Genomic DNA, 23,121 nt, shown 5'->3' with positions numbered 1-23,121 from the left:
AACAAAGTGATAGAGGTGGATATAATTACAACATTTGGAAGAAATTTGGATAGGTATAGGGATAGGAAAGGTTTAGAGGGATATGTGCTAAATGCAGGCAAATGGGAATTAGTTTGGTTTAGGAAATTGGGTCAGCATGAACAAGTTGGGCCGAAGATCTGTTTCCATACTGTACCTCTTTATGACTAATTTATTTTCAGAAACCATTTGAGGTTGAGGGTGTTGATGGCTAGGCCAGCATTTATTGTTCAGCCCTAATATCTTGGAGAAGGTGGGCAAATCACTGGAGCACAAATAAATATAGAGCTTAGAGTCCTACAACATGGAAACAGACCCTTCAGCCCAACTTGTCTCTGCCGACCAGGTATCTTAAACTAACAACACAAAATAAAATATACATAGCATTAATTATATATGATAAAGCTACAAACACCAGTTTAATTCAATCACCGAAGAAGTTCCTGTTCCACAAAAAGCTAGTTTCACTTCAGACAGCACCCTCTGGTGACACAACAGGCTTAGACTGTTGACTTGTGTTGCTAATAGCAACCAGGTTTTAATAGTGCTCCTGTGAGCTGCAGCAGGCCTCTGGTGGTGTTGGTATAAAGTCAGTTAATGCCTCCGAAAAAGAAAACTTTTGTCAAGAGAAAGAAAAAAAAGGTCACCAAAAAAGAGACTCAGAAAACATCTGAGAATAACAAGAATCTTCCAGAGCCTCTTAAAGCTGATTTTGTACCATCGCCCTCTGTGCTGAGGGAAAAGGTAAGGCTATACTTAATCCTCAAGACTCATTGTCAAGAATTGATTTGAGAATTTTTGAGGCTGCTCGGTGGGTTTTGTCATTGTCATCTTTGCTGAGTATTCTTTCCATCTTCTCTATTGTGTATGACACTTAGAGTCTGAAAGGTGCCCCCTGCAATTGTGTGACTCAGAATAAACCTTTCACATTTCCATCTTTCACTGTTGTTTTAGTCTTATTTTTGCTTAATGTTTTATTATATTCTCTTCTTTCCCAATTCACCCCTCTCCCCTTCCTCTCTGAATGAAGATGCTTCTCTGTCAGATACCAACGATGCCACCCATCACCTCAATCCCTGCCCTTGCACCTCTGATGGTAACCTAGCTACTGACTATTAGTCACATGTAATTCTCAGGTGAAGGTGAGATGAAAGGAAATAATAAATTGATTAAAGTATTAAAAGTTGTTTATGGTAGTTTGATCCTGGTTGGTGTTAAAGTTATATGTCAGTAGTGTGTGTTTCTGTGAGTGAGTGTGCATCTGTGTATGTTTGTACATCTGTGTGGGTCTCTGAGTGTGTGAGTGCAGGGCCCAGGAGAGAAATTCGGGTGTTCTTTCTCATTTCCTGGTGCCTTTACAACCACCTCTGCCCCTTTAAGCATCCCATCACATCCTTCTGGAACAATACTCACTCTAAGGTTGAATTCTTACATGACATTGAGATTAATTAGTTCTGAAGAAGTCATTCCAGACTTGAGGCGTGAACTCTGATTCTCTCTCCACAGAAGTTGCCAGACCTGCTAAGTTTCTCTGCCTCTATTTATAAAGCACTTGAAAAGCTCAGTTTTCCATATGATTTGCACTTTACAGTCATGACTTACACATGACTTAGTCAGCATATTGTGCAACCAACTTCACTTTTTTGTACCTAGCCCTACGCAATACCAAAACAGCTATGTCTAAACGACTTGAATTACACAAGCACTCAAACAACAATCCCATGCACCTGCACATCACTCCTGGTTTCGTTTAGGTTTAAAAATGGAAAAGGCTTCAAGTAAATAAGCTCCAGTCAAGTGGGGAACTGAAGTGGGTAGTGAGGGGCCCTATTCTCTCCCTACTTACCCTTTTGTCCTTAATGTATTTGTAAAAACTCTTTGGGGTCTCCTTAATACTATTTGCCAAAGCTATCTCATGTCCCCTTTTTGCCCTCCTGATTTCCCTCTTAAGTATACTCCTGCTTCCTTTATACTCTTCTAAGGATAATGAGGAGAAAGTGAGGACTGCAGATACTGGAGATCAGAGTCGAAGAGTGTGGTGCTGGAAAAGCACAGCAGGCCAGGCAGCATCCGAGGAGCAGGAGAATGGACGTTTCAGGCACAAGCCCTTCATCAGGAATGAAGCTTGCGGGCCAAGGGGGCTGAGAGATAAATGGGAGGGGGGTGGGGCTGGGGGGAAGGTAGCTGGGAATGCAATAGGTAGATGAATGTGGTGGGTGATGGTGATAGGTCGGAGTGGAGGGTGGAGAAGATAAGTGGGAAGGAAGATGGACAGGTAGGACCGTTAAAGAGGGCAGTGCTGTGTTGGAACATTGAGAGTGGGATAAGGTTAGGGGGAGAGGAAATGGGGAAACTGGTGAAATCCACCTTCATCCTGGGTGGTTGGAGGATCCCAAGGTGGAAGATGAGGCATTCTTCCTCCAGGCGTCAGGTGATTGGGGTTTGGCGATGGAACCAGGACCTGCATGGCCTTGGTGGAGTGGGAGGGGTTGTTGAAGTGTTCATCCACAGGGTGGTGGAGTTTGTCAGTGTGGATGTCCCAGAGATGTTCTCTGAAATGTCCTTCAAGTTGGCGTCATGTCTCCCCAATGTGGAGGAGACCACATCGAGTGCAACAGATGCAAAAGATGGCCTGTGTGGAAGTACAAGTAAATGTTTGTTGGATGTGGAAAGATCCTTTGTGGCCTTGATGGAGGTGAGGGGGGAGGTGTGGGCACAAGTTTTGCACTTCCTGCAGTGGCAGGGGAAGGCACCAGGATTGGGGTGTGGGTCGGTGGGGAGGGCATGGACCTGACAAGAAAGTTGCGGTCTCTCCAAAACACAAATAGGGGTGGGGAGGGAAATATATCTCTGGTGGTGGGGTCTGTTCTGTAAGTGGCGGAAATGGCGGAGGATGATGTGGTGTATCTGGAGGTTGGAAGGTGAGGACCAGGGAGATTCTGTGAAATGAATGGTCGACTTTGCTTCATTGACAACTTTAAGTGTTGACAATAAATTGTTTTCTCTGTGATCTGAAACCAAAAGAGAAATGCTTGAAAATCTCAGTAGGTCTGGCAGCATTTGTAAGGAGAGAAAAGAGTTGACGTTTCGAGTCTGACTGACCCTTTGTCAAATTTCTCTGTGATCTCTTTTGTCAATGTCTGTGTTTATCATGAGACAAGATAAAGCAATATTTGAGGGTCCTGTTATTTGTTCTTTAATTGTCTGCCTGTTTGAAATTTTTACAAAGTTATCGGAATATTGATTTTGTTTTCACATGAAATTGTATTTTCTTTCTTTCTTTGCTGTTCCATACTTACCATTGTTTCTCTACTGCTGAAAATGTGTTGCTGGAAAAGCGCAGCAGGTCAGGCAGCATCCAGGGAACAGGAGAATCGACGTTTCGGGCATAAACCTTTCCTGAAGAAGGGCTTATGCCCCAAACGTCGATTCTCCTGTTCCCTGGATGCTGCCTGACCTGCTGCGCTTTTCCAGCAACACATTTTCAGCTCTGATCTCCAGCATCTGCAGACTTCACTTTCTCCTCATTGTTTCTCTACATCTCATTGGTTATGTACATAGTACATCCTGGGCATCCTGAGTACAAGTTGACAGGTTGGCAAGATTTTGTGAAGGATGAGGTTTCTGAATACTCAGAAGTGTATGGTAAAATAGAGCAAAGCCAGCAAGCGGAGGTTATGCCTGACAAATCTGTTGGAATTCTTTGAGGAGGTAACAGTCAAGCAGAGTTAATGGATTTTATCTACCTGGACTTCAAGAAGGCCTTTGACAAGGTGCCGCACAGGAAGCTCCTGAGTAAGATAAGGGTCTCAGAGGCAAAGTGCTAGCATGGATAGAAGCTGGGCTGTCTGGCAGAAAGCAGAGAGTGAGGATAAAAGAGTTCTTCTCAGGATGGCAGCCGGTGACAAGTGGTGTTCAGCAGGGCTCAGTGTTGGGCCGGGCTCAGTGTTGGGACCAAAGCTTTTCACTTTATACATTTACAGGAAATGAGGGCATTCTGGCTAAGTTTGCAAATGATACAAAGATAGGTAGAGGGACAGGTAGATTTAGAAGGCAGGGAGGCTGTAAAAGAATTTGGACAGGTTCGGAAAGTGGGCAAAGAAGTAGCAGATGAAATACAACATGGCAAAGTTGCACTTTGGTAGGAAGAATAGAGGAATGGACTATTTCCAAAATGGGGAGAAAATTCAGAAATCTGAAATGCAAAAGGACTTGGGAGTCTTCGTCTAGGTTTTTCTTAAGGTAAATGTGTAGGTTGAGTTGTTAGTTAGGAAGGCAAATACAATGTTGTCATTCACATCAAGAGGTCTAGAATATAAAAGCAGGGATGTCCTTCTAAGGCTTTATAATGCTCTGGTCAGATTACACATTTAGAGTATTGTGAGCAACTTTGGGCCCCATACCTCAGGAAGGATGTATTGGCTCTGGTACAGGTCCAGAGGAGGTTCATGCAAATGACCCCAGGAATAAAAAGCTTACATATGAGGATTGTTTGAAGACTCTAGGACTATACTCAGTGGAGTTTAGAAGGATGAGGCAGGATCTGATTGAAACTTACAGAATACTGAGTGGCCTGGACAGAGTGGATGTTGGGAAGATGTTTCCATTGGCAGGAGAGATGAGGACTCAAGGACACAGCCTTAGAGTAAAGGGAGATAAGGAGAATGAAGATAAAGTGGAACGTCTTTAGCTGGAGAGTGATGAATCTGTGGAATTAATTGCCACAGAAGGCTATGGAGGCCAGGTCATTGAGTATATTTAAAACAGAGATAGATACGTTCTTGATTGCCAAGAGGATCAAAGGTCATGGGGGGAAAGTGGTAAAATGGGGTTGAAAAGCCTATCAGTCATGATCAAATGGCAGAGCTGACTCGATGGGCCAAATGGCCTAACTTCTGCTTCTATGTCTAATGGACATAGATGGGGTGTAGCAAGTCCTTTGGAAAAATCTTTCAAAAGGTTCCCAGATCCAGACTATGGTTCATGATTGCTCTGAAGGGTTATTAATCACAACTGGGAGGTCCAAATCGATGTAAGTTATTGGGGGTTGGGGGAAGTAGAATGCCAGGAAATGCATGCCAGGTAGTGAAGCTAGTTGGATCAGGAATACAGTGCAAAGTGCAGATTCTTACCATGTGCCAGCAAAATGTGGGAGCGCTAAACATTCTTAGATAAGGTCCTGTTTGCCATTTCTAAATGTCCCTAGAGTTAATCCGACTCTGCAAAACTCTAAGACTTTTACCCATCTTTTTTTAAGTCATTTGTTAAAACCCACCCTTTTGACCAAGCTTTTAGTCATTTATCTGAATGTTTCTTTTATCCGTGTGGTGCAAATTTCTTCTGACCATGCCCTACTTTAATGGGCTTTGGGTCATTTTACTATATCAAAGGTGCTCTATAAATGCAAATCATTGTCTTTTGTACTGTTGAAGTATTGGACAACTTTGATGACCTGTGATCCCCTGAATCTTCTTTTCACTACAGATACTGACTTTTCTTCAGGAATGGAAAGATGAACAGCAGGAGATGGCTAAGAGAGAACTGTCAGACAAAATTCACCAGGAACTGACAGCCCAGGACATAAGGGATCTCAGGCTAGTGTTTGACACTACTGACACAAGGAATGCAGGGTAAATATCAGAGGAACTGCTACATACCTCAGGACTAACAGAAAAAAAAACGTAGCAAGACCGAAACAAGAACATAAAATGCTGAAAATATACAGCAAACTAGTCAGCGTCTGTAAGGGGAGAAGTGCCTCATCATATGTTTGCGTATATATTTTTTATATACCACTGGCTTGGTGCCAGATTTCATAGAGTTATAGAGTTATACAGCACAGAAACAGACCCTTCAGTCCAACTCACCTGCGCCAATCAGACATTCCATTTTGGCCCAATCCCATTTGCCAGCACTTGGCCCATATTCCTCTAAACCCTTCCTATTCATATACCCATCCAGATGCCTTTTAAATGCTGTAATTGTATCACTTCCTCTGGCAGCTCATTCCGTACACCCTCTGCATGAAAGATTACCCCTCAACCCCTTTTTAAATCTTTCCCCTCTCAAATAAAGTGTATGCCCTCTAGTTTTGGGTAGCCTCACCCCAGGAAATAGACTTTGGCTATTTAGCCAAATCATTGCCTCTCATGATTATATAAACCTCTATAAGGTCACCCCTCAGCCTCTGGCATTCCAGGGAAGAAACTCCAGCCTCTCCCTATATCTCAAACCTCCATTCCCAGCAACTTCCTTATAAATCTTTTCTGCACCCTCTCAAGTTTAACAAAATCATTCTTATAGAAGGGTGATCAGAATTATATGCAGTATTTCAAAAGTGACCTCACCAAGTGACATCCCAACCCCTGTACTCAATGCACTGACCAATAAATGCAAGCATGTCAAACACCTTCTTCACCACCCTGTCTACCTGCAACTCCACGTTCAAGGAACTATGCACATGTATCCCTAGGTCTCTTTAGCAACTCTCCCCAGGGCTCTTCTATTAACTGTGTAAGTCCTGCCTCGACTTGACTTACCAAAATACAACACCTCACATTTATCGGAATTAAACGTCATCTGCCACTCCTCAGTCCATTGGCCCGTCTAATCAAGGTCCTGTTGTTCTCTTGAGACAACCTTCCTCACTGTGCATGACACCATATATTTTGGTGTCACCTGCAAACTAACTAACCATACCTCCTATATTCATGCCTTCTAAATCATTTATATATGCAAAAAAAGCAGTGGACCCAGCACCAGTCCTTGTAGCACACCGCTGGTCACAGGCCTCCAGTGCGAAAAACAACCCTCCACCATCACCACCACCACCTTACGTGTCCTACATACAAGCCAATTTTGTATCCAATTAGTTAGCCTCTTCTGGATCCCATGTGATTTAATCTTACTAATCAGTCTACCATGCGGATCCTTGTCAAATGCTTTGCTGAAGTCCATATAGACAATGTCTGTCACTCTGCCTTTACCAACTTTCTTTGTCACATCTTCAAAAACCTCAATCAACTTAGCGAGACATGATTTCCAAAGTACAAAGCCATACTCACCATCCTTAATCAGCCCTTGCCTTTCCAAATACTGCCCCTTAGAATGCCCTCCACCACTGACATAAGGCTCATTGGTCAATAGTTCTTTTCCTTACACCCTTTCTTAAATAATGGCACCACATTAGACACCCTCCAATCTGCCGGCACCTCACCCATGATTATTGACGATACAAATGTCTCAGCAAGGGGCCCAACAATCTTTTCCCCAGCTTCTCATAAAGTTCTGGAAAACACCTATAAGGTCTCAGGGATTTATCTACCTTTATGTGTTTTACGACTTTCAGCACCTCCTCTTCTGTAGTATGAACACTTTTCACAACATCATTTATTCTCCTTGTTCACTACATGTCCTTCTCCACAGTAAATACCGACGCCAAATATTTGTTTAATATCTCACCCATCTCCTGCGGTTCCACAAATTGACAACCACATTGATCTTTAAGGGCCTTATTCTCTCCCTAGTTACTCTTTTGCCCTTAATGTACTTACAGAATTTCTTTGGATTCTCCTTAACTCTCATGTCCCCTTTCTGTCCTCCTGATTTCCCTTTTAAGAATACTCCTACCGCCCTTATATAGATCTAGGGATTCACTCAATCCCAGCTCTCTATAGCTGATATATGCCTCCTTTTTCTTGACCAGAGCCTCAATCTCTAATCATCCAGCATTCTGTACACACATCAGCTTGCCCTTCATCCTAACAGGAACACATTGTCTCTGAACATTAGCTGTGCCTTTTGTCATATTCAGCACAGAATATATACAACAGAATTTCATGTGTTGCCATTAAGAACAATGTATAACTTAAAGTTATTTCAGATTTTTGTATTTTTTTTCTGTTCAGAAGGGGAAAACATAGTGAGTTATTTTCGAGTTTCATTCGTGAACCTTGGTGACAGAAATCTGGGAGCATGTTTTGTTTACATACATTTTTGTGAGGTTTTACAACCTGAAAGTAGCGATAGGGTTAATGGTTCAATGTATTAATAAAACGTTGGAGAGAAAAAGAATTGTTTAGTAGCAACTGATGTTCCCTCTCTGCCCAGAGGGTCCACACGTGTCAATTGGTATGTGGACACACTGACCTCCGGTCCTGAAAGTCATTACCAAGTATGGACCTCAGAGATCTGGGCAGCAGCAGGAAAAGTTAAAGGGAATGTAGCTAGCAACAGGTGTCCAGTAACGCAGGAAGGGAAAACAATCCAGAAAGTCAGTCAGTCTGTGTGTGAGTTTGCCATGAAGCTGAGGCTGAACTATTAAACTCTCTGGCAAGAAATCTGGCAAGAAAGCTGAATTCAGGGGCACCTGTCTTTGCTCTGAAGTTAAAGTAATAATAAGTTTAATTTGTAGGTTGTTTTATGTGTTTCAGGGAGGTACCGCAGAAAGGAAATTGGTTACAGTTTTGCTAACTTGAGTAAGATTTCTTGGTGTGGAGATAGCAGTGGCTTCTTGCTGAGGTTATGGTATGGCTAGGTTAAAATGAAAAATGTGACTTGAATTTTTTTGGTGTTAAAATCTTTCCAACATTTTGTTTACTGCAACAGAGTTCAAGTTGTTCCCCTTGTTTAATAATTATTTAATTCAACATTGCTAAAAGGAGAATAGAAGTTGGAGCTTTTTGTTTTACACTCATCAGAACTAGGAAGCAAGAAACAGACTTTAAATGAAAGAGACATCATTTTTGTCATGGAGATGCAGCAATAACTGTTAACTGTCAATCTTAATTTTTATACCAGGCAGGTAAATTCTGATTGGTCAGGAAGTTGCCAAGGAGTTGCAGCAGAGGTTGACTGACTCCATGCTCCCGATTTATAATATGTACAAATTCCTTTTGCCCATATAGCTGTATAGCCCCTGATAAATCCTGCACATGGCAACAAGTGTTCCATTTCCAGGCTTCTTCCTCCAGAAGCTGCTGCTACACATGGACCTCAAAGCAAAAAGCAATACAGGGAACATTGGTGTTTAGTATGCATTTATGTGTGTGGCTTCTTGCATGTACATCACATTGCAAGCCTGGCTAATGATCTTAAATTGGTTTCCAGCGTAACTCTTCGCACAGTCTTGATTATTTATCCAATGACTTCCAATGACAAAATTGCACCTAATGGTGGATATACGTTCCTGAGGGACGTAAACAGGAGTAGCAGCGACTTTCTTTGATGTGGCTGGAGGTTGAAATATTGCAAATGTGCAGATTGCAAGGGGCAGGAAGTTAATGGTCTTTCCATCAAAGATGCACTTCTCTCAGAAACCAACAAAGATGTTAGCTAGTGCTGGATCTAGAGGGGATCCACCGTGATGATATCTATGTGGGAGTACATGCTGTCATTGAAACCAAACTCAACTGCATGAGTTGTGAAGTTTGTGAATTCATTGAACATAGATTTGGATACATTCTAAATTGTCATGATAAAGTGAATTAGTGCAGATGTCAATAGCTTCTTTGAGTGGCATGTTGGTAAGTAAGCTGGCAATGTGATCACATAAGCATGCTACTGGTCTCAATATGTATGTCTTGTATGGTCTTAGCAAATGTGAAGTACTTTGGTAGCTCAGTTAAGGACCCTGTAAAATGTGACAAATCTCTCCAAACATGTCCTTTTTCCAAACAAAGCATTTATTCTCATTTATGAGTTCAATTTTACAAGATGAAGAATCAAAGGGAGATGCCTGACAACTGAGCAAACATAGTAACAACCACTGAACTATGCCTCAGTCCCGGTAATGGCCCTGTGCAGCCAGTGTGGTATGTATACCCAGATTGTGCTCTGCAATGACGTCAAACCAGGAATATAAGGAAAAGAATAAAATTCATGGGTGCAGCAGTTGGAAGAAAAAATTCTTCAATTAAGAAATTCAACAAAATTAATCTGCAATTCATCCTCTCAATCACCAAATTGCTGAGCCCATGTTGAGGCATAGATTCAAGGGGTCAATAATACCAGGTTAACTAGGGCAATTGTATTCTTTAGTGGGTAAGCTGCAGATAATCAAGAGTTCCTTAACAGCACTGTTAACCTTTCACCTTCTGTGACTGGCTATTTCTACAAATAGTGGGATCTTCGTGTTGGTATCTTATTTCCGATCCATTTATGTGTGCTCAGCTTATATTCACTCCTATTCGAGATTTTCATCCTCATTTTCAAATGCCTCCTCAACTTAGTCCTTCACAACTTTGTAACCTATTCTAGCTTTAAAACTCTCTGAGATGAGATCAGTCGTGATCATATCAAATGAGGGAGCAGGCTCAAGTTGCCTTCTTCTGCTTCTAGTTCTTATGAGAAATCTGTGCTGCCTCCTATTATTTGAGGTCGCACGGTGGCTAGCACTGCTGCCTCACAGCACTAGGATCCCAGGTTCAATTCCAGCCTCGGGAGACCCTCTGTGTGGAGTTTGCACATTCTCCCAGTGTCTGTGTGGGTTTCCTCCCACAGTCCAAAGATGTGCAGGTCAGGTGAATTGGCCATGCTAAATTGCCCCTAGTGTTAGGTGCATTTGTCAGAGGGAAATGGGTCTGGGTGGGTTACTCTTCAGAGGGTCGGTGTGGATTTGGTGGGCCGAAGGGCCTGTTTCACACTGTAGGGAATCTAATCTATTATCGGATTCTCGTCATACCACCACTACTTTCAAGCATCTGGAACAAAACTCTGGAATTTACTGTGTCAAACCTCACTGCCCCTCAGCCTTTTGTTCTGACTTTAAGTGCAATTAAATCCTATTTCTCTGAAAGCTTTTGGTCACCTTCCTTAACACTCTATCTCATATGAGTCAATAATTACATTTGCTTGGTGATGCTCCTATGAAGCTTTTGGGACATTTTTCAAAGATAAAGACACTTTATAAATGCATATTGCTGTTTTTGCTAAAGCAGAACAATTTTTTGATCGATTCTAATCAGACACACATATTGAAAACAGTGAACCAGCACAGTCAGAATTTAATAGAATTTTTAATTTATCTAACCGAGGAAAATGCTTCATCTGTGCAAATTACTAATTTTATTCAGGTATCTTAATTCCAACGAAGTCTGTACAGCTCTGCAAACTTTAGGATTTCTTGTCAACCAACATGACCTGAAGAAAACGATGAGGAATTTGAAACTTTCTAAAGAAGAGTAAGTATCACAATTGCCACATTTCCCAGTCGGAATCAACATTTTGATTCCAGCTCTCCTCGTATTACACAATCCGCTCAATGCATTTCCACCACCAATCAGACCCCACCACCATACATATACTTCCATCCCCACCCCTATCTGTGTTCCACAGATTCCCTCCATGATTCCCTCGTTAGGTCCACCACCCCACCCCCACCAATGCACCCTCCACATCCGGCACCTTCCCTTGCTGCCGCACGAAATGCAAAACCTATGCCCATACCTCACTCTTACCTCCGTCTCAGGCCCCAAAGGATCCTTCCACATCCAGCAGACATTTTCCTGCACATCCAAACACCCCATCTACTGTAAATATTGATCCCAATGTGGTCTCCTATACACTGGGGAGACAAGACGCCAACTCATCGAGCATTTCAGGGAACACCTCTGGGACACACGCACCAAACAACCCCACCATCCCCTGGCTGAATACGTCAACTCGCCCTCCCACTCCCCCAAGGTCATGCAAGTCCTGGGCCTCCTCCACCGCCAAATCAAAGCCACCCACCAAATGGAGGAAGAATCTCATCTTCCGCCTTGGGACCCTTCAACCAGACGGCATCAACATCGACTTCATGAGTTTCCAAACCTCCCCGCTCCCGCTCAACTTATCCCAGATCCAACCATCCAACTAGCAACACCCTCTTGAACTGTCCTACCTGTCCATCTTCCTTCCTACCTATCTACTCCACCATTCAGCCCAACCTCTCACTATTACACCTCACCTGCATTCACCTATTGTCTTCCCAGCTACCTTCCCCCCAGCCCACCCCCACCCCTCCATTTATCTCTTGGCCCCCTTCCCCCACCACATTCCTGATGAAGGGCTTATGCCCGAAATGTCGACTGCCCTGCTCCTAGGTTGCTGCCTGACCTACTGTGCTTTTCCAGTGCTACACTTTCTGACTCACAATCCTTTTAATGCAGCTAGACAGAGCACATTTGCTGCTTATTCTCTTTGATTTTACATTTACTAAAAGTGATGACACCGAAATTGGAGGTGTAGTGGCCAGTGAAGAAGGTTACCACAGAGCATAATGGGATGTTGATCAGACGGCCAATGGGCCGAGGATGGCAGATGGAGTTTAATTTAGATAAATGTGAGGTGCTGTATTTTGGAAAGGCAAATCAGGGCAAGACTTATACACTTAACAGTAAGATCAGGAGTGTTGCTGAACAAAGAGACCTTGGAGTGCAAGTTTATAGTCCCTTCAAAGTGGAGTCACAGATAGACTGAGTAGTGAAGAAGGCATTTGGTGTATTTGCCTTTATTGGTCAATGCATTGAATATAAAAAGGGCACAGTGGCTCACTGGTTAGCACTGCTGCCTCGCAGGGCCAGGACCCGGTTTCAATTCCAGCCTTAGGCGACTGTCTGTGTGGAGTTTGCACATTCTCCCTGCGTCTGCGTAGGTTTCCTCCGGGTGCTCCGGTTTCCTCCCACAGTCCAACAGATGTGTGGGCCAGTTGAATTGGCTATGCTAAATTGCCCATAGTGATAGGTGCATTAGTAGGGAGTAGGTGAATGGGTCTGGGTGGGTTACTCTTGGAGGGTCAGTGTGGACTGAAGGGCATGTTTCTGCACTGTAGGGAATCTAATCTAATCATAAGAGTTGGGATGTCATGATGTGGCACAAGACATTGGTTCGGCCACTTCTGGAATACTGCGTGCAACTCTGGTCTCCCAGCTACAGGAAGGATATTGTGAAAATTGGAAGGGTTCAGAAAAGAGAGAGCCTAATAGGCTGGGGCTATTTTCCCTGAAGCATCAGAGGCTGAGGGGTGATCTTATCGAGGTTTATAAATCATGAGGGGCATGGACAGGGAAAATAGACAAGTCCTTTCCCCAGGGTGGGGAAGTCCAGAACTAGAGGGCACAGATTTAAGATGAGAGGGGAAAGATTTAAGAAGAACCCAAGGGGCACCCTTTTCACACATGCGGTATGTGTATGGAATGAGCTGCCAGTGGAAGCTGGTATAATTACAACATTTAAAAGGCATCTGGATGGGTATATGAATAGGAAAGGTTTAGAGGGATACAGGCAAATGCTGGCAAGTGGAACTGGATTTATTTGGGATATCTGGTTGGCATGGACAAGTTGGAGGAAGGGTCTGTTTCCACGCTGTACATGTCTATGACTCTATGTTAACTTATGATGGCGAGGGTTTATTGGGTACCAACTATTGTGTATAGAATGAGTTGCCAGAGGAAGTGGTAGGGGGCAAGTACATTACAACATTTGGACAGGTACATGGATAGTCTAGGTTTCGAGCGATATGGGCCAAACACAGACAACCAGACTCATTCAGTTTAGGAAACCTGGTCAGCATGGATGAGTTGGGCAGAAGGGCCTGATTTATGATGTTCCGAGATCACAGGAGGTGGAAATTTCATGGGTTACTTGATGGTAGGAATACTCATTGTACTTCTAAGATGTCCACTGCATGTGCACGCTTTGCTGATGCCAATTAATGCAGCTAAGGAGTGGAAATCTGGTTGATATTATTCCTGTCATAATCCTCATGGACAGGGGCCCAAATATCAATTTGTCTGGTATGAGTATAGAGGAGGTAAAAGGACCACGTTAGCTTGTCTGTTCAGTATCCTACCACATATCCCCCACTTACTGAGAAAACCGGAAAGCTAATAACTTCCATTTTTCTTGTTTATGATGAATAGTTCAATTGCCTTGGTCTTACTTCAGCTGCAATTTCTTTGCTACCATTCTGTGGTGTTTTTTGGAGTGGAATAAAGGTGAGAGTACTGGAAAACTTCCCAACTTTCTGATGTTTGTATTTTCCACAGGGGAGTAAGTTTCTCTGATTTCCTTCAGATTGTAATGGAGCACCAAGGAGATTCGAGAGACACTTACGAGGAGATTAAACTGGGATTTAGTCTCTTTGACTGTGGTAGGTAACATAAGTTCAAATTTAAAAATTGAAGCAGAAATTCTCACCAGACCTAAAATTGAAGGATATAACATTGCACCAAGATGCAGAATGACAAAATGGTAGATTGTCAGCCTGAAAGAATATCTGTTACTTGCAGATATTATTAAGCTGAGGTCCAACTGGAAAAGAAAACCATGGCAAAATTTTAAAGACAAGCACAAGAGTGATCCCCAATGTCCTGACAAATATTATTCCTTCAATTGATAATCTTGTCAATATTGCATTACTAGTTGTACATGCTTGCTGTATGCAAACTGGCTATTGGGTTTCAATCATCTACGCTTCAAAAATATTAAATCTGGCTCTAAAGCACTTAGAATCATCAAGACATACAGCATGGAAGCAGACCCTTCGGCCCAACCAGTCCATGTCGACCATAATCCCAAACTAAACTATTCCAACCTGTCTGCACTTGGCCCATATCCCACCAAACATTTCTTAGTCTACTTATCCAAATGTCTTTTAAATGCTGTAATTGTAGTTGCATCCACCACTTCCTCTAGAAGTTCATTTCACACACAAACAACTCTTTGTGTAAACATGTTGCCCCACATGTCTTTTTAAAATCTTTCTCCTCGACCTCAGGAATATATACCCTAATCTTGAAAACCCCCACTCTCGGGAAAAGACACCTGCCATTCACCTTATCTATACCCCTCATGATTTTGTAAACCTCCATAAGGCCACTCCTCAACCTCCTACACTCCAGTGAAAAAAGAATCCAGCCTCTTCCTTTAATGCAAGTCAGGCAACATCTAATAAATCTCTTCTGCATTCTCTCCAGCCTAATAATATCCTAAGTAACAATCACTTTGAGATGTCTGTAAATGTGCTGTACAAATGACTGTAAAAACGGGGGCTTTTACAATGATCCAGTAGTTTTATAGTCACCATTTCTTGAAATGAACATTCTTTTCCCAAGATTATTTAATTAATTGATTTTAAATTCCTCAGATGCCTTTGTGAAATATAAACTCATGTCTACTAAATCATTATAGTGTCATAGAGTCACACAGATATACAGCATGGAAACAGACTCTTCGGTCCAACCCGTCCATGCCGACCAGATATCCCAACCCAATCTAGTTCCATCTGCCATCATCCAGCCCAAATCCCTCCAAACCCTTCCTATTCATATACCCATCCAAATGCCTCTTAAATGTAGCAATTGTACCAGCCTCCACCACATTCTCTGACAGCTCATTCCATACACGTACCACCCTCTGCGTGAAAAAGTTGCCCCTTAGGTCTCTTTTATATCTTTCCCCTCTCACCCTAAACCTGTGCCCTCTAGTTCTGGACTCCCCGATCCCAGGGAAAAGACTCTCTATTTATCCTATCCATGCTCCTCATAATTTTGTAAACCTCTACCAGGTCACCCCTCAGCCTCCGACACTCTAGGGAAAACAGCCCCAGCCTGTTCAGCCTCTCCCTGTAGCTTAGATCTTCCAATCCTGGCAACATCCTTGTAAATCTTTTCTGAACCCTTTCAAGTTCCACAACATCTTTCCGATAGGAAGGAGACCAGAATTGCCCACAGTATTCCAACAGTGGCCTAACCAATGTCCTGTACAGCCGCAACATGACCTCCCAACTCCTGTACTCAATACTCTGACCAATAAAGGAAAGCATACCAAACGCCTTTTTCACTATCATATCTACTTGTGACTCCACTTTCAAGAAGCTATGAACCTGCACTCCAAGGTATCTTTGTTCAGCAACACTCCCTAGGACCTTACCATTAAGTGTTTACGTCCTGCTAAGATTTGCTTTCCCAAAATGCAGCACCTCGCATTTATCTGAATTAAACTCCATCTGCCACTTCTCAGCCCATTGGCCCATCTGGTCCAGATCCTGTTGTAATCTGAGGTAACCCTCTTCGCTGTCCACTACATCTCCAATTATGGTGTCATCTGCAAACTTACTAACTGTACCTCTTATGCTCGCATCCAAATCATTTATATAAATGACAAAAAGTAGAGGACCCAGCACCGATCCTTGTGACACTCCACTGGTCACAGGCCTCCAGTCTGAAAAACAACCCTCCACCACCACCCTCTGTCTTCTACCTTTGAGCCAGTTCTGTATCCAAATGGCTAATTCTCCCTTTATTCCATGAGATCTAACCTTGCTAATCAGTCTCCCATGGGGAACCTTGTTGAACGCCTTACTGAAGTCCATATAGATCACATCTACCGCTCTGCCCTCATCAATCGTCTTTGTTACTTCTTCAAAAAACTCAATCAAGTTTGTGAGACATGATTTCCCACGCACAAGCCATTTTGACTATCCCTAATCAGTCCTTGCCTTTCCAAATACATGTACATCCTGTCCCTCAGGATTCCCTCCAACAACTTGCCCACCTCTGAGGTCAGGCTCACAGGTCTATAGTTCCCTCGCTTGTCTTTACCACCCTTCTTAAACAGTGGCACCACGTTTGCCAACTCTAGTCTTCCGGCACCTCACCTGTGATCATCGATGATACAAATATCTCAGCAAGAGGTCCAGCAATCACTTCTCTAGCTTCCCACAGAGTTCTTGGGTACACCTGATCTGGTCCTGGGGATTTATCCACTTTTAACCATTTCAAGACATCCAGCACTTCCTCCTCTGTAATCTATTTCCCTACAGTCTATATCTTCCATATCCTTTTCCACAGTAAATACTGATGCAAAATATTCATTTAGTATCTCCCCCATTTTCTGTGGCTCCACACAAAGGCCGCCTTGCTGATCTTTGAGGAGCCCTATTCTCTCCCTAGTTACCCTTTTGTCCTTAATATATTTGTAAAAACCCTTTGGATTCTCCTTAATTCTATTTGCCAAAGTTATCTCATGTCGTCGTTTTGCCTTCCCGATTTCCCTCTTAAGTATACTCCTACTTTCTTTATACTCTAAGGATTCACTCGATCTATCCTGTCTGTACCTGACATATGCTTCCTTCTTTTTCTTAACCAAACCCTCAATTTCTTTAGTCATCCAGCATTCCCTATACCTACCAGCCTTCCCTTTCACCCTGACAGGAATATACTTTCTCTGGATTCTTGTTATCTCATTTCTGAAGGCTTCCCATTTTCCAGCCGTCCCTTTACCTGCGAACATCTGCCTCCAATCAGCTTTTGAAAGCTCTTGCCTAATACCATCAAAATTGGCCTTTCTCCAATTTAGAACTTCAACTTTTAGATCTAGTCTATCCTTTTCCATCACAATTTTAAAACGAATAGAATTATGGTCGCTGGCCCCAAAGTGCTCCCCCACTGACAACTCAGTCACCTGCCCTGCCTTTTAGCCTGACAGCTGGATTACTAATAGAGTAACATAACCATTTTGATACCATACTTTCTGACGATACATGTTGTGAGATTTTGTTTTAAATAGTAATAGCTTTATGAAGATAAGTAGTGATTGTGTAATTCAACTGAAGTTTACACTATTCTTCCAGCTTTTTACATATAGTAATTGGATATCACCATTCTCATGTTGTCCTCAAAGTGGTACTCAGCAACTCATTAGTATTAGTACTGACTGTTTAGATAATAGACAGCATTTTATTTTTGTAAACTGTTCAATTCAATCTATCAAATTTAACCCTCAATATCTTCCAAGAAGGCATTCCTTTGCATTTGTAACTAACTTTCATGTCAGCATTTTGCAATTTCATTCCTCCACTCAGTTCTAAAGTCACTAGCTCATGCAAGTGTTTTTAAATCTCTCACTCAAATTGCTTCCCCAAGTCAATAAAGCTTGGCAAAAAGATCACAGCCAATTGCAATTCCATACAGCGCACCTTACCTTATCAAGGAAGACAGAGCAGAAATGCTTTCTGTAGCTTAGAGCAAATATGAATAATTAGGTTGATTGATTCATTGCAGTACAGCATCCCAGAAATATCAACTTTTGATGTTGTGGTGTGATTTGCTGACCAATTTTACATAAAATGCCCTGCTGTCAGTTTCTGAGTAGATCTGGAGGAACAAAGTATCTGTTGCAACAAGTATTTTGTTCTCTCCCTGACAACAAGATTGCAAAGAAAAATGGGAAAAACAAAAATCAAAAAGAAATATTGTTCATTATATAAGCGTATCAATATGATTACTTACAGATGGTGATGGGAAGATTACTTTTGACAATCTCAAAGATGCTTGCAAATCTGCAGGTGTCCACTTTTCACATCATGACTTGCGGGAGATGATCAAGGAAGTGGACACAAATGGTGATGGTACAGTTGACATGGAAGAGTTCATCAATCTCATGCTACAAACAAACTTGTTCTGACTGGTGAACCTCTTGGACATTTTCATTCAGTTGGCATGTTCACTCCCATTCAAATTTTAACCATTTCTCTCTGTATCTGGTCAAATCTGCCTGAGCATGAACAAAAAAGGGCACAGCTGTTTTCAAGGTACAAATAAAAACTTTACACCTTCATCTGTTGTTGAACACTTTGAAATGCAATCAGAAGTAATTCACCTTTTCGTACAAGACAGTAAGAAATGGGAACAAAGTACGCCGTTCAGCCCCCTCGAGCCTGCTCCTGCATACAATAGGATCATGGCTAATCTGAATTTCTCACATCCACCTTCCTGCGTTTTTCCAGTAAACTTTGATTCTCCGACTGATCAATAATTTGTCTATCTCAGCTTTAAATATGCACAAGCCCTCCCAGCTCTCTCTGTGGCAAGGAGTTCCAAAGGCTCATAACTTGACGAAAGAAATGCCCCCTCTTTCCAGTCTGAAATTGGCCATAGTGTCTCTATTCTGTGATTGTACTCTCTGATCCTAGACTCTCCCGTGAAGGGGAGCATCCTCTCAGCATTTGTCCTGTTAAGCCTTTAAGAATCCTATAGATTTCAAAAAGAATGTCTCTTATTCTGCCAAGTCCAGTGAGTTGAGACAAAATACAATTCCTCCATAATATAGTGAACTTTCCCTGAATTGCATTCAATGAAATATCCCTCCTTAAAAAAGACCAAAACAATCTCAGTCCTCCATATGTAGTTTCATCAGCACCTTGTATGGTTGCAATAAGATGTCCCCTACACTTTAACTCCAACCCCTTTAAGTAAGGGTCAATATTCCATTAGTCTTTCTGATTACCTGCTGTACCTGTGTGCTGGCTTTCTGTGTTTCATGAACAAGTATCCCCAAACCCCTTTGTGTTACAGCTTTCTGTAGTTTTTCTCCACTTAAAGATGTCCTTCTTTATAGATGATAAAGCTGCATTCTCTATATTCATTATAGATTCTGAAATATTAGAATGAACTCTATGTTTACTGGGGATGTTTCTCAGGAAGCCCAATAGGGGAGTTGAATTTCACCAGAGTTTCTAATGGCCCACTGCCATAACTCGATTGAATTTTTGTTTATGTTTACATCATGGTTCTGCCAAATATTTCATTGAAGGTATGACAGCAGAGGCCCCAAGGAGGTGATGACATTTACTTTGTATTTCTATTCACACTTAAATCTTTCAACAAAATGTTAGTCCTCACTCCAACATTTGGACTAGAATTGTTTAAGTTCCAATCTCATGTTACTATTTTTCTTGAGCATCCAATTAGGACAGTTTGTAGACTGGTTGATCTTTTTGTAGATTTGTTAGATTTTACCTGTCATTCAGCTTTGTATATATGCACTCGGAATATTCCCTTGTTTTGTTATTTCTTCCAACATACATCGGGACACTAGGAAGCTCAGAGGAACAGAGGAATCTTGGGGTGGTTGCCCACAGATCCCTGAAGATGTTGGGACAGGTTATTAAATTGAATAAGGCGACCTAAGGAACACCTTTATCTGTCATGGCATAGAATGAATGAGCAGGGAGGTTATTTTGGAGCTGTACAAAACTTTGCTTAGCCCACAACTGGAGTACTGTATGTAGTTCTGGTCACATTATTGTAAAATGAATATCTCTCTATTCCAGTGGCTCCAACTTTTGTAGTTTCCAGTTACGTGTACACCATGGACAGTATCAAACCATTCTGAGAAGATGTGCAAATCAGGTCAATACTCTTTGGACTTTAGAAGAATGAACAGTGATGGAGAATGACAGAGAGACTGAAATGTTTAAAATTCTAAAAAGAGATTTGTCAGGATAGACTCTGACAGATTGTTTTCTTTGCTTATTCTCAGGATAAGGGGCTAATTATTTAGGACTGAGGTGAAGAGACATTTCTTCACTCATAAGGCATATCTCCAAGAATTGGCAAGCTCAATTGTTGAACACGCTCAAACCAATGTTTGACCCCTCAAGGAGTCAAGGGATATGGAGAATGGGTATGAGCGTGGAGTTTTCAAATTGATGATCAGCTAATATCATATTGAAAGCTGTAGCTGGCTCAACAGGTCTTACTCCTACTCCCATTTCTTCTGCCCTTTCTCCCTATCAGATGTAGTTATACTGTACAGCTTTGAACTGATCTGTGGAATTGTTTAGCTCTGTCCATGATGTATTTTCGGTTCAGCATCCTTGCATTCCTGAGTTGCACCTTCCTCAGGTTGGCAGCTATGCTATTAAGTAAGCAGATTATAAATCTGTCTCTGGCAGATCACATTACCTATTTTGATGTTGCAAATGTCCATTATTCAAAATGAAATGTTTTTTGTTGCCATATATTACAAGGATATCAGCAACAGCCTGATGTTACCAAATAGGCATCATTATACTCCCTCCAGTTAACTGCATTACATGTGAGCATTAGGATAATGACTGTAGCATTAGGTCCTAGCAGTGTTCCCATTTCTAGTGATTGAAAACCTTTCAACCTGTTATTTATGCAGTTAAGTAACAGAGAACCTGTTCACAGTAAGGTGGAATGGGTATCATTGTTTAATAATGCAATTGTGCAACGCATGAATTCGCACTGGAGCTGCTGTTGTTTGTCAGTGTCCTTTCAAGAACTTAGCTTGTTATCTGGCATGGTAATATTCTGAACCAAATCAGCACAATTACAGATCAGAAACAAAGGGACAGCTCCATATACATACTTGAGTTTATACTGTCAGTGCTTAAATGATTTATGTGCAGGACTGTCAAAGTATAGACCTACAACCAGTAATGCTCCAGCTACTCTGAGTAAAGGGCCCTACCACTGAGTTGGGCAATAGAACAAGGATTTTGAAGCAAGAAGATCTGGTATCTTATCAAAACTGCAAATGATGATGATGATGATGATAAAGAGGAATAGTACTGTAATCAAAGGCGTGAACAATATCATTCATGACATTAGATTGTAGAGCTATGAAAGGGGCAGAAATCTAATTGGGGAGATTCAAGTTAGAATCATAGAATCATAGAACCCCTACCGTGTCTAAATGGGCCATTCGGTAAATCGAGTCCACACAGATCCTCCAAAGAGCATCCCACCCAGACCTCTGTCTCCCCTAAAATCCTGCATTTTCTATCTGTAATCCATCGAGCCTGCACAGCCAGGACACTTTGGGCAATTTTGCATGGCCAATCCACCTAACCTGCACATCTTTGGTGTGTGAACGGAGACCAGGGCAAACCCACATAGACACAGGGAAAACATGCAAACTCCACACAGACAGTCACGAGAGGCTGGAATTGAACCTGGGTCCCTGGCGCTGTGAGGCAGAGTGCTAACCACTGAGCCACTATGCCACCCTCATGGGAGAGCTCAAAATGGCTGAAAAAGACAACATATTCAAAGGAAGCAGCTTGACACATGTACAAAATGCAATTTAAACGCAAAATTGTCATATGGAAATGCTAATGGCACTTTTATAACAAACCCTTCTCAAATACTCTCGGTACAAGATAAATATTGAGTTATTGACATAAATAATGAGCTACAAAATGTCCACATAAACATTAATGAACTGTGAGAAACTGAATAATTGAATAGCTGTGCTATGCTGTGGTTGTTATTCAAAGATGGAAGTGCTTGTCCTGATGTCCAGCTGCATCAGTCCTTAAGTGGGAGGAGATAATTGCATGTTGGAGATTAGCTATAGTGTCTTCACAGCTGATGGCACAGCCTGAATTGGATCAGGTTTGTGCATAGCTAATTCCCTTCCGCTGTTGCTAAATAGGTGCAGCAGGCATTGTAGGTACAGTCAGCTGACATACTCTTAAAGATAATTAAGGGCATGAATGCTTTGAAAGAAAGTGAAACAGAAGATTTAACAAATGAGCAAATATGATGCATAACTTGTATTCTTTTCCCCAATGTGACAACTATTGTCCAATGTTATCAACTTTTAAAAGGCAGACAAGGGAGGACTGGTACTTGATTCTGCCAGTCAAATGAGAAGTGAAACAGAGGCACCTTACCAGTTGAGGGATAGACCACAACTTGCACGTTTAAAATAGATTTGATTTGTTACAAAATAGACCTGCAGACCACCTTGCACAATTAACAACCCTTATTTTTTCCCCACGCGGACAGCATATGAACTTCATACTCCCTGTCCATTATGTGATTACAGCTTGCAACCAGTGATAACTGCACTCCTGAATGACTGCACACCTAAATACAGAACGCAAAATTGAAAGGCTAGCACCACTTAAAGCTAGCTAGATATACAAGTTTCCAGCAAAATCCTGTTACATTTGAACCTTTTCCATCCATCTTCACTAGGTTCTATGTTAAAGATTACTCGCATCAATGCACTATTTCTTTATTGTGCTTAGTGCATCTCCACTAGCTAAAATTTAAGATAAATATTTAGGAACATGTCCAATATAATAAACAGAAAACTTTGCTTATAAATAACTTCATCTACAGAAGTCACTGTGTAGTTTCTAAGAAAAACTTCTGCTTTCGAAAAGCAATTAAGTCATGACATCAGATTGTGCTCTAGAGTTTAATTAAATGAATGGTAATATCTAGAGTAGGATGAAACATACTTTAACAGTAAATAGAGAGTACATTAATCATTAAATAAATAGTTTCTCTTCATTAACAG

The 23,121-nt window shown here is 41.8% G+C and overlaps 1 protein-coding gene across 1 annotated transcript; it reads left to right on the top strand.

The window, feature by feature from the left end:
• The first annotated feature begins 560 nt into the window (after positions 1 to 560).
• LOC122540206 (uncharacterized) lies at positions 561 to 18,618 on the top strand. The gene is made up of 5 exons (XM_043675585.2): positions 561 to 762; positions 5,503 to 5,648; positions 11,091 to 11,198; positions 14,046 to 14,149; positions 18,293 to 18,618. The coding sequence occupies exons 1-5, from the start codon at positions 616 to 618 to the stop codon at positions 18,463 to 18,465; spliced, it is 678 nt and encodes a 225-aa protein (XP_043531520.1). The 5' UTR covers positions 561 to 615; the 3' UTR covers positions 18,466 to 18,618.
• The last annotated feature ends 4,503 nt before the right edge of the window (positions 18,619 to 23,121 follow it).

Source organism: Chiloscyllium plagiosum, unplaced genomic scaffold (assembly GCF_037043375.1).
Source record: "Chiloscyllium plagiosum isolate Xiang-an unplaced genomic scaffold, Cpla_swu_hap1 HiC_scaffold_37, whole genome shotgun sequence".
In the NCBI taxonomy this organism is placed as follows: Eukaryota; Metazoa; Chordata; class Chondrichthyes; order Orectolobiformes; family Hemiscylliidae; genus Chiloscyllium; species Chiloscyllium plagiosum.
Note: the sequence above shows the minus strand (reverse complement) of the source record. Positions and strands in the feature narration are given on the sequence as shown.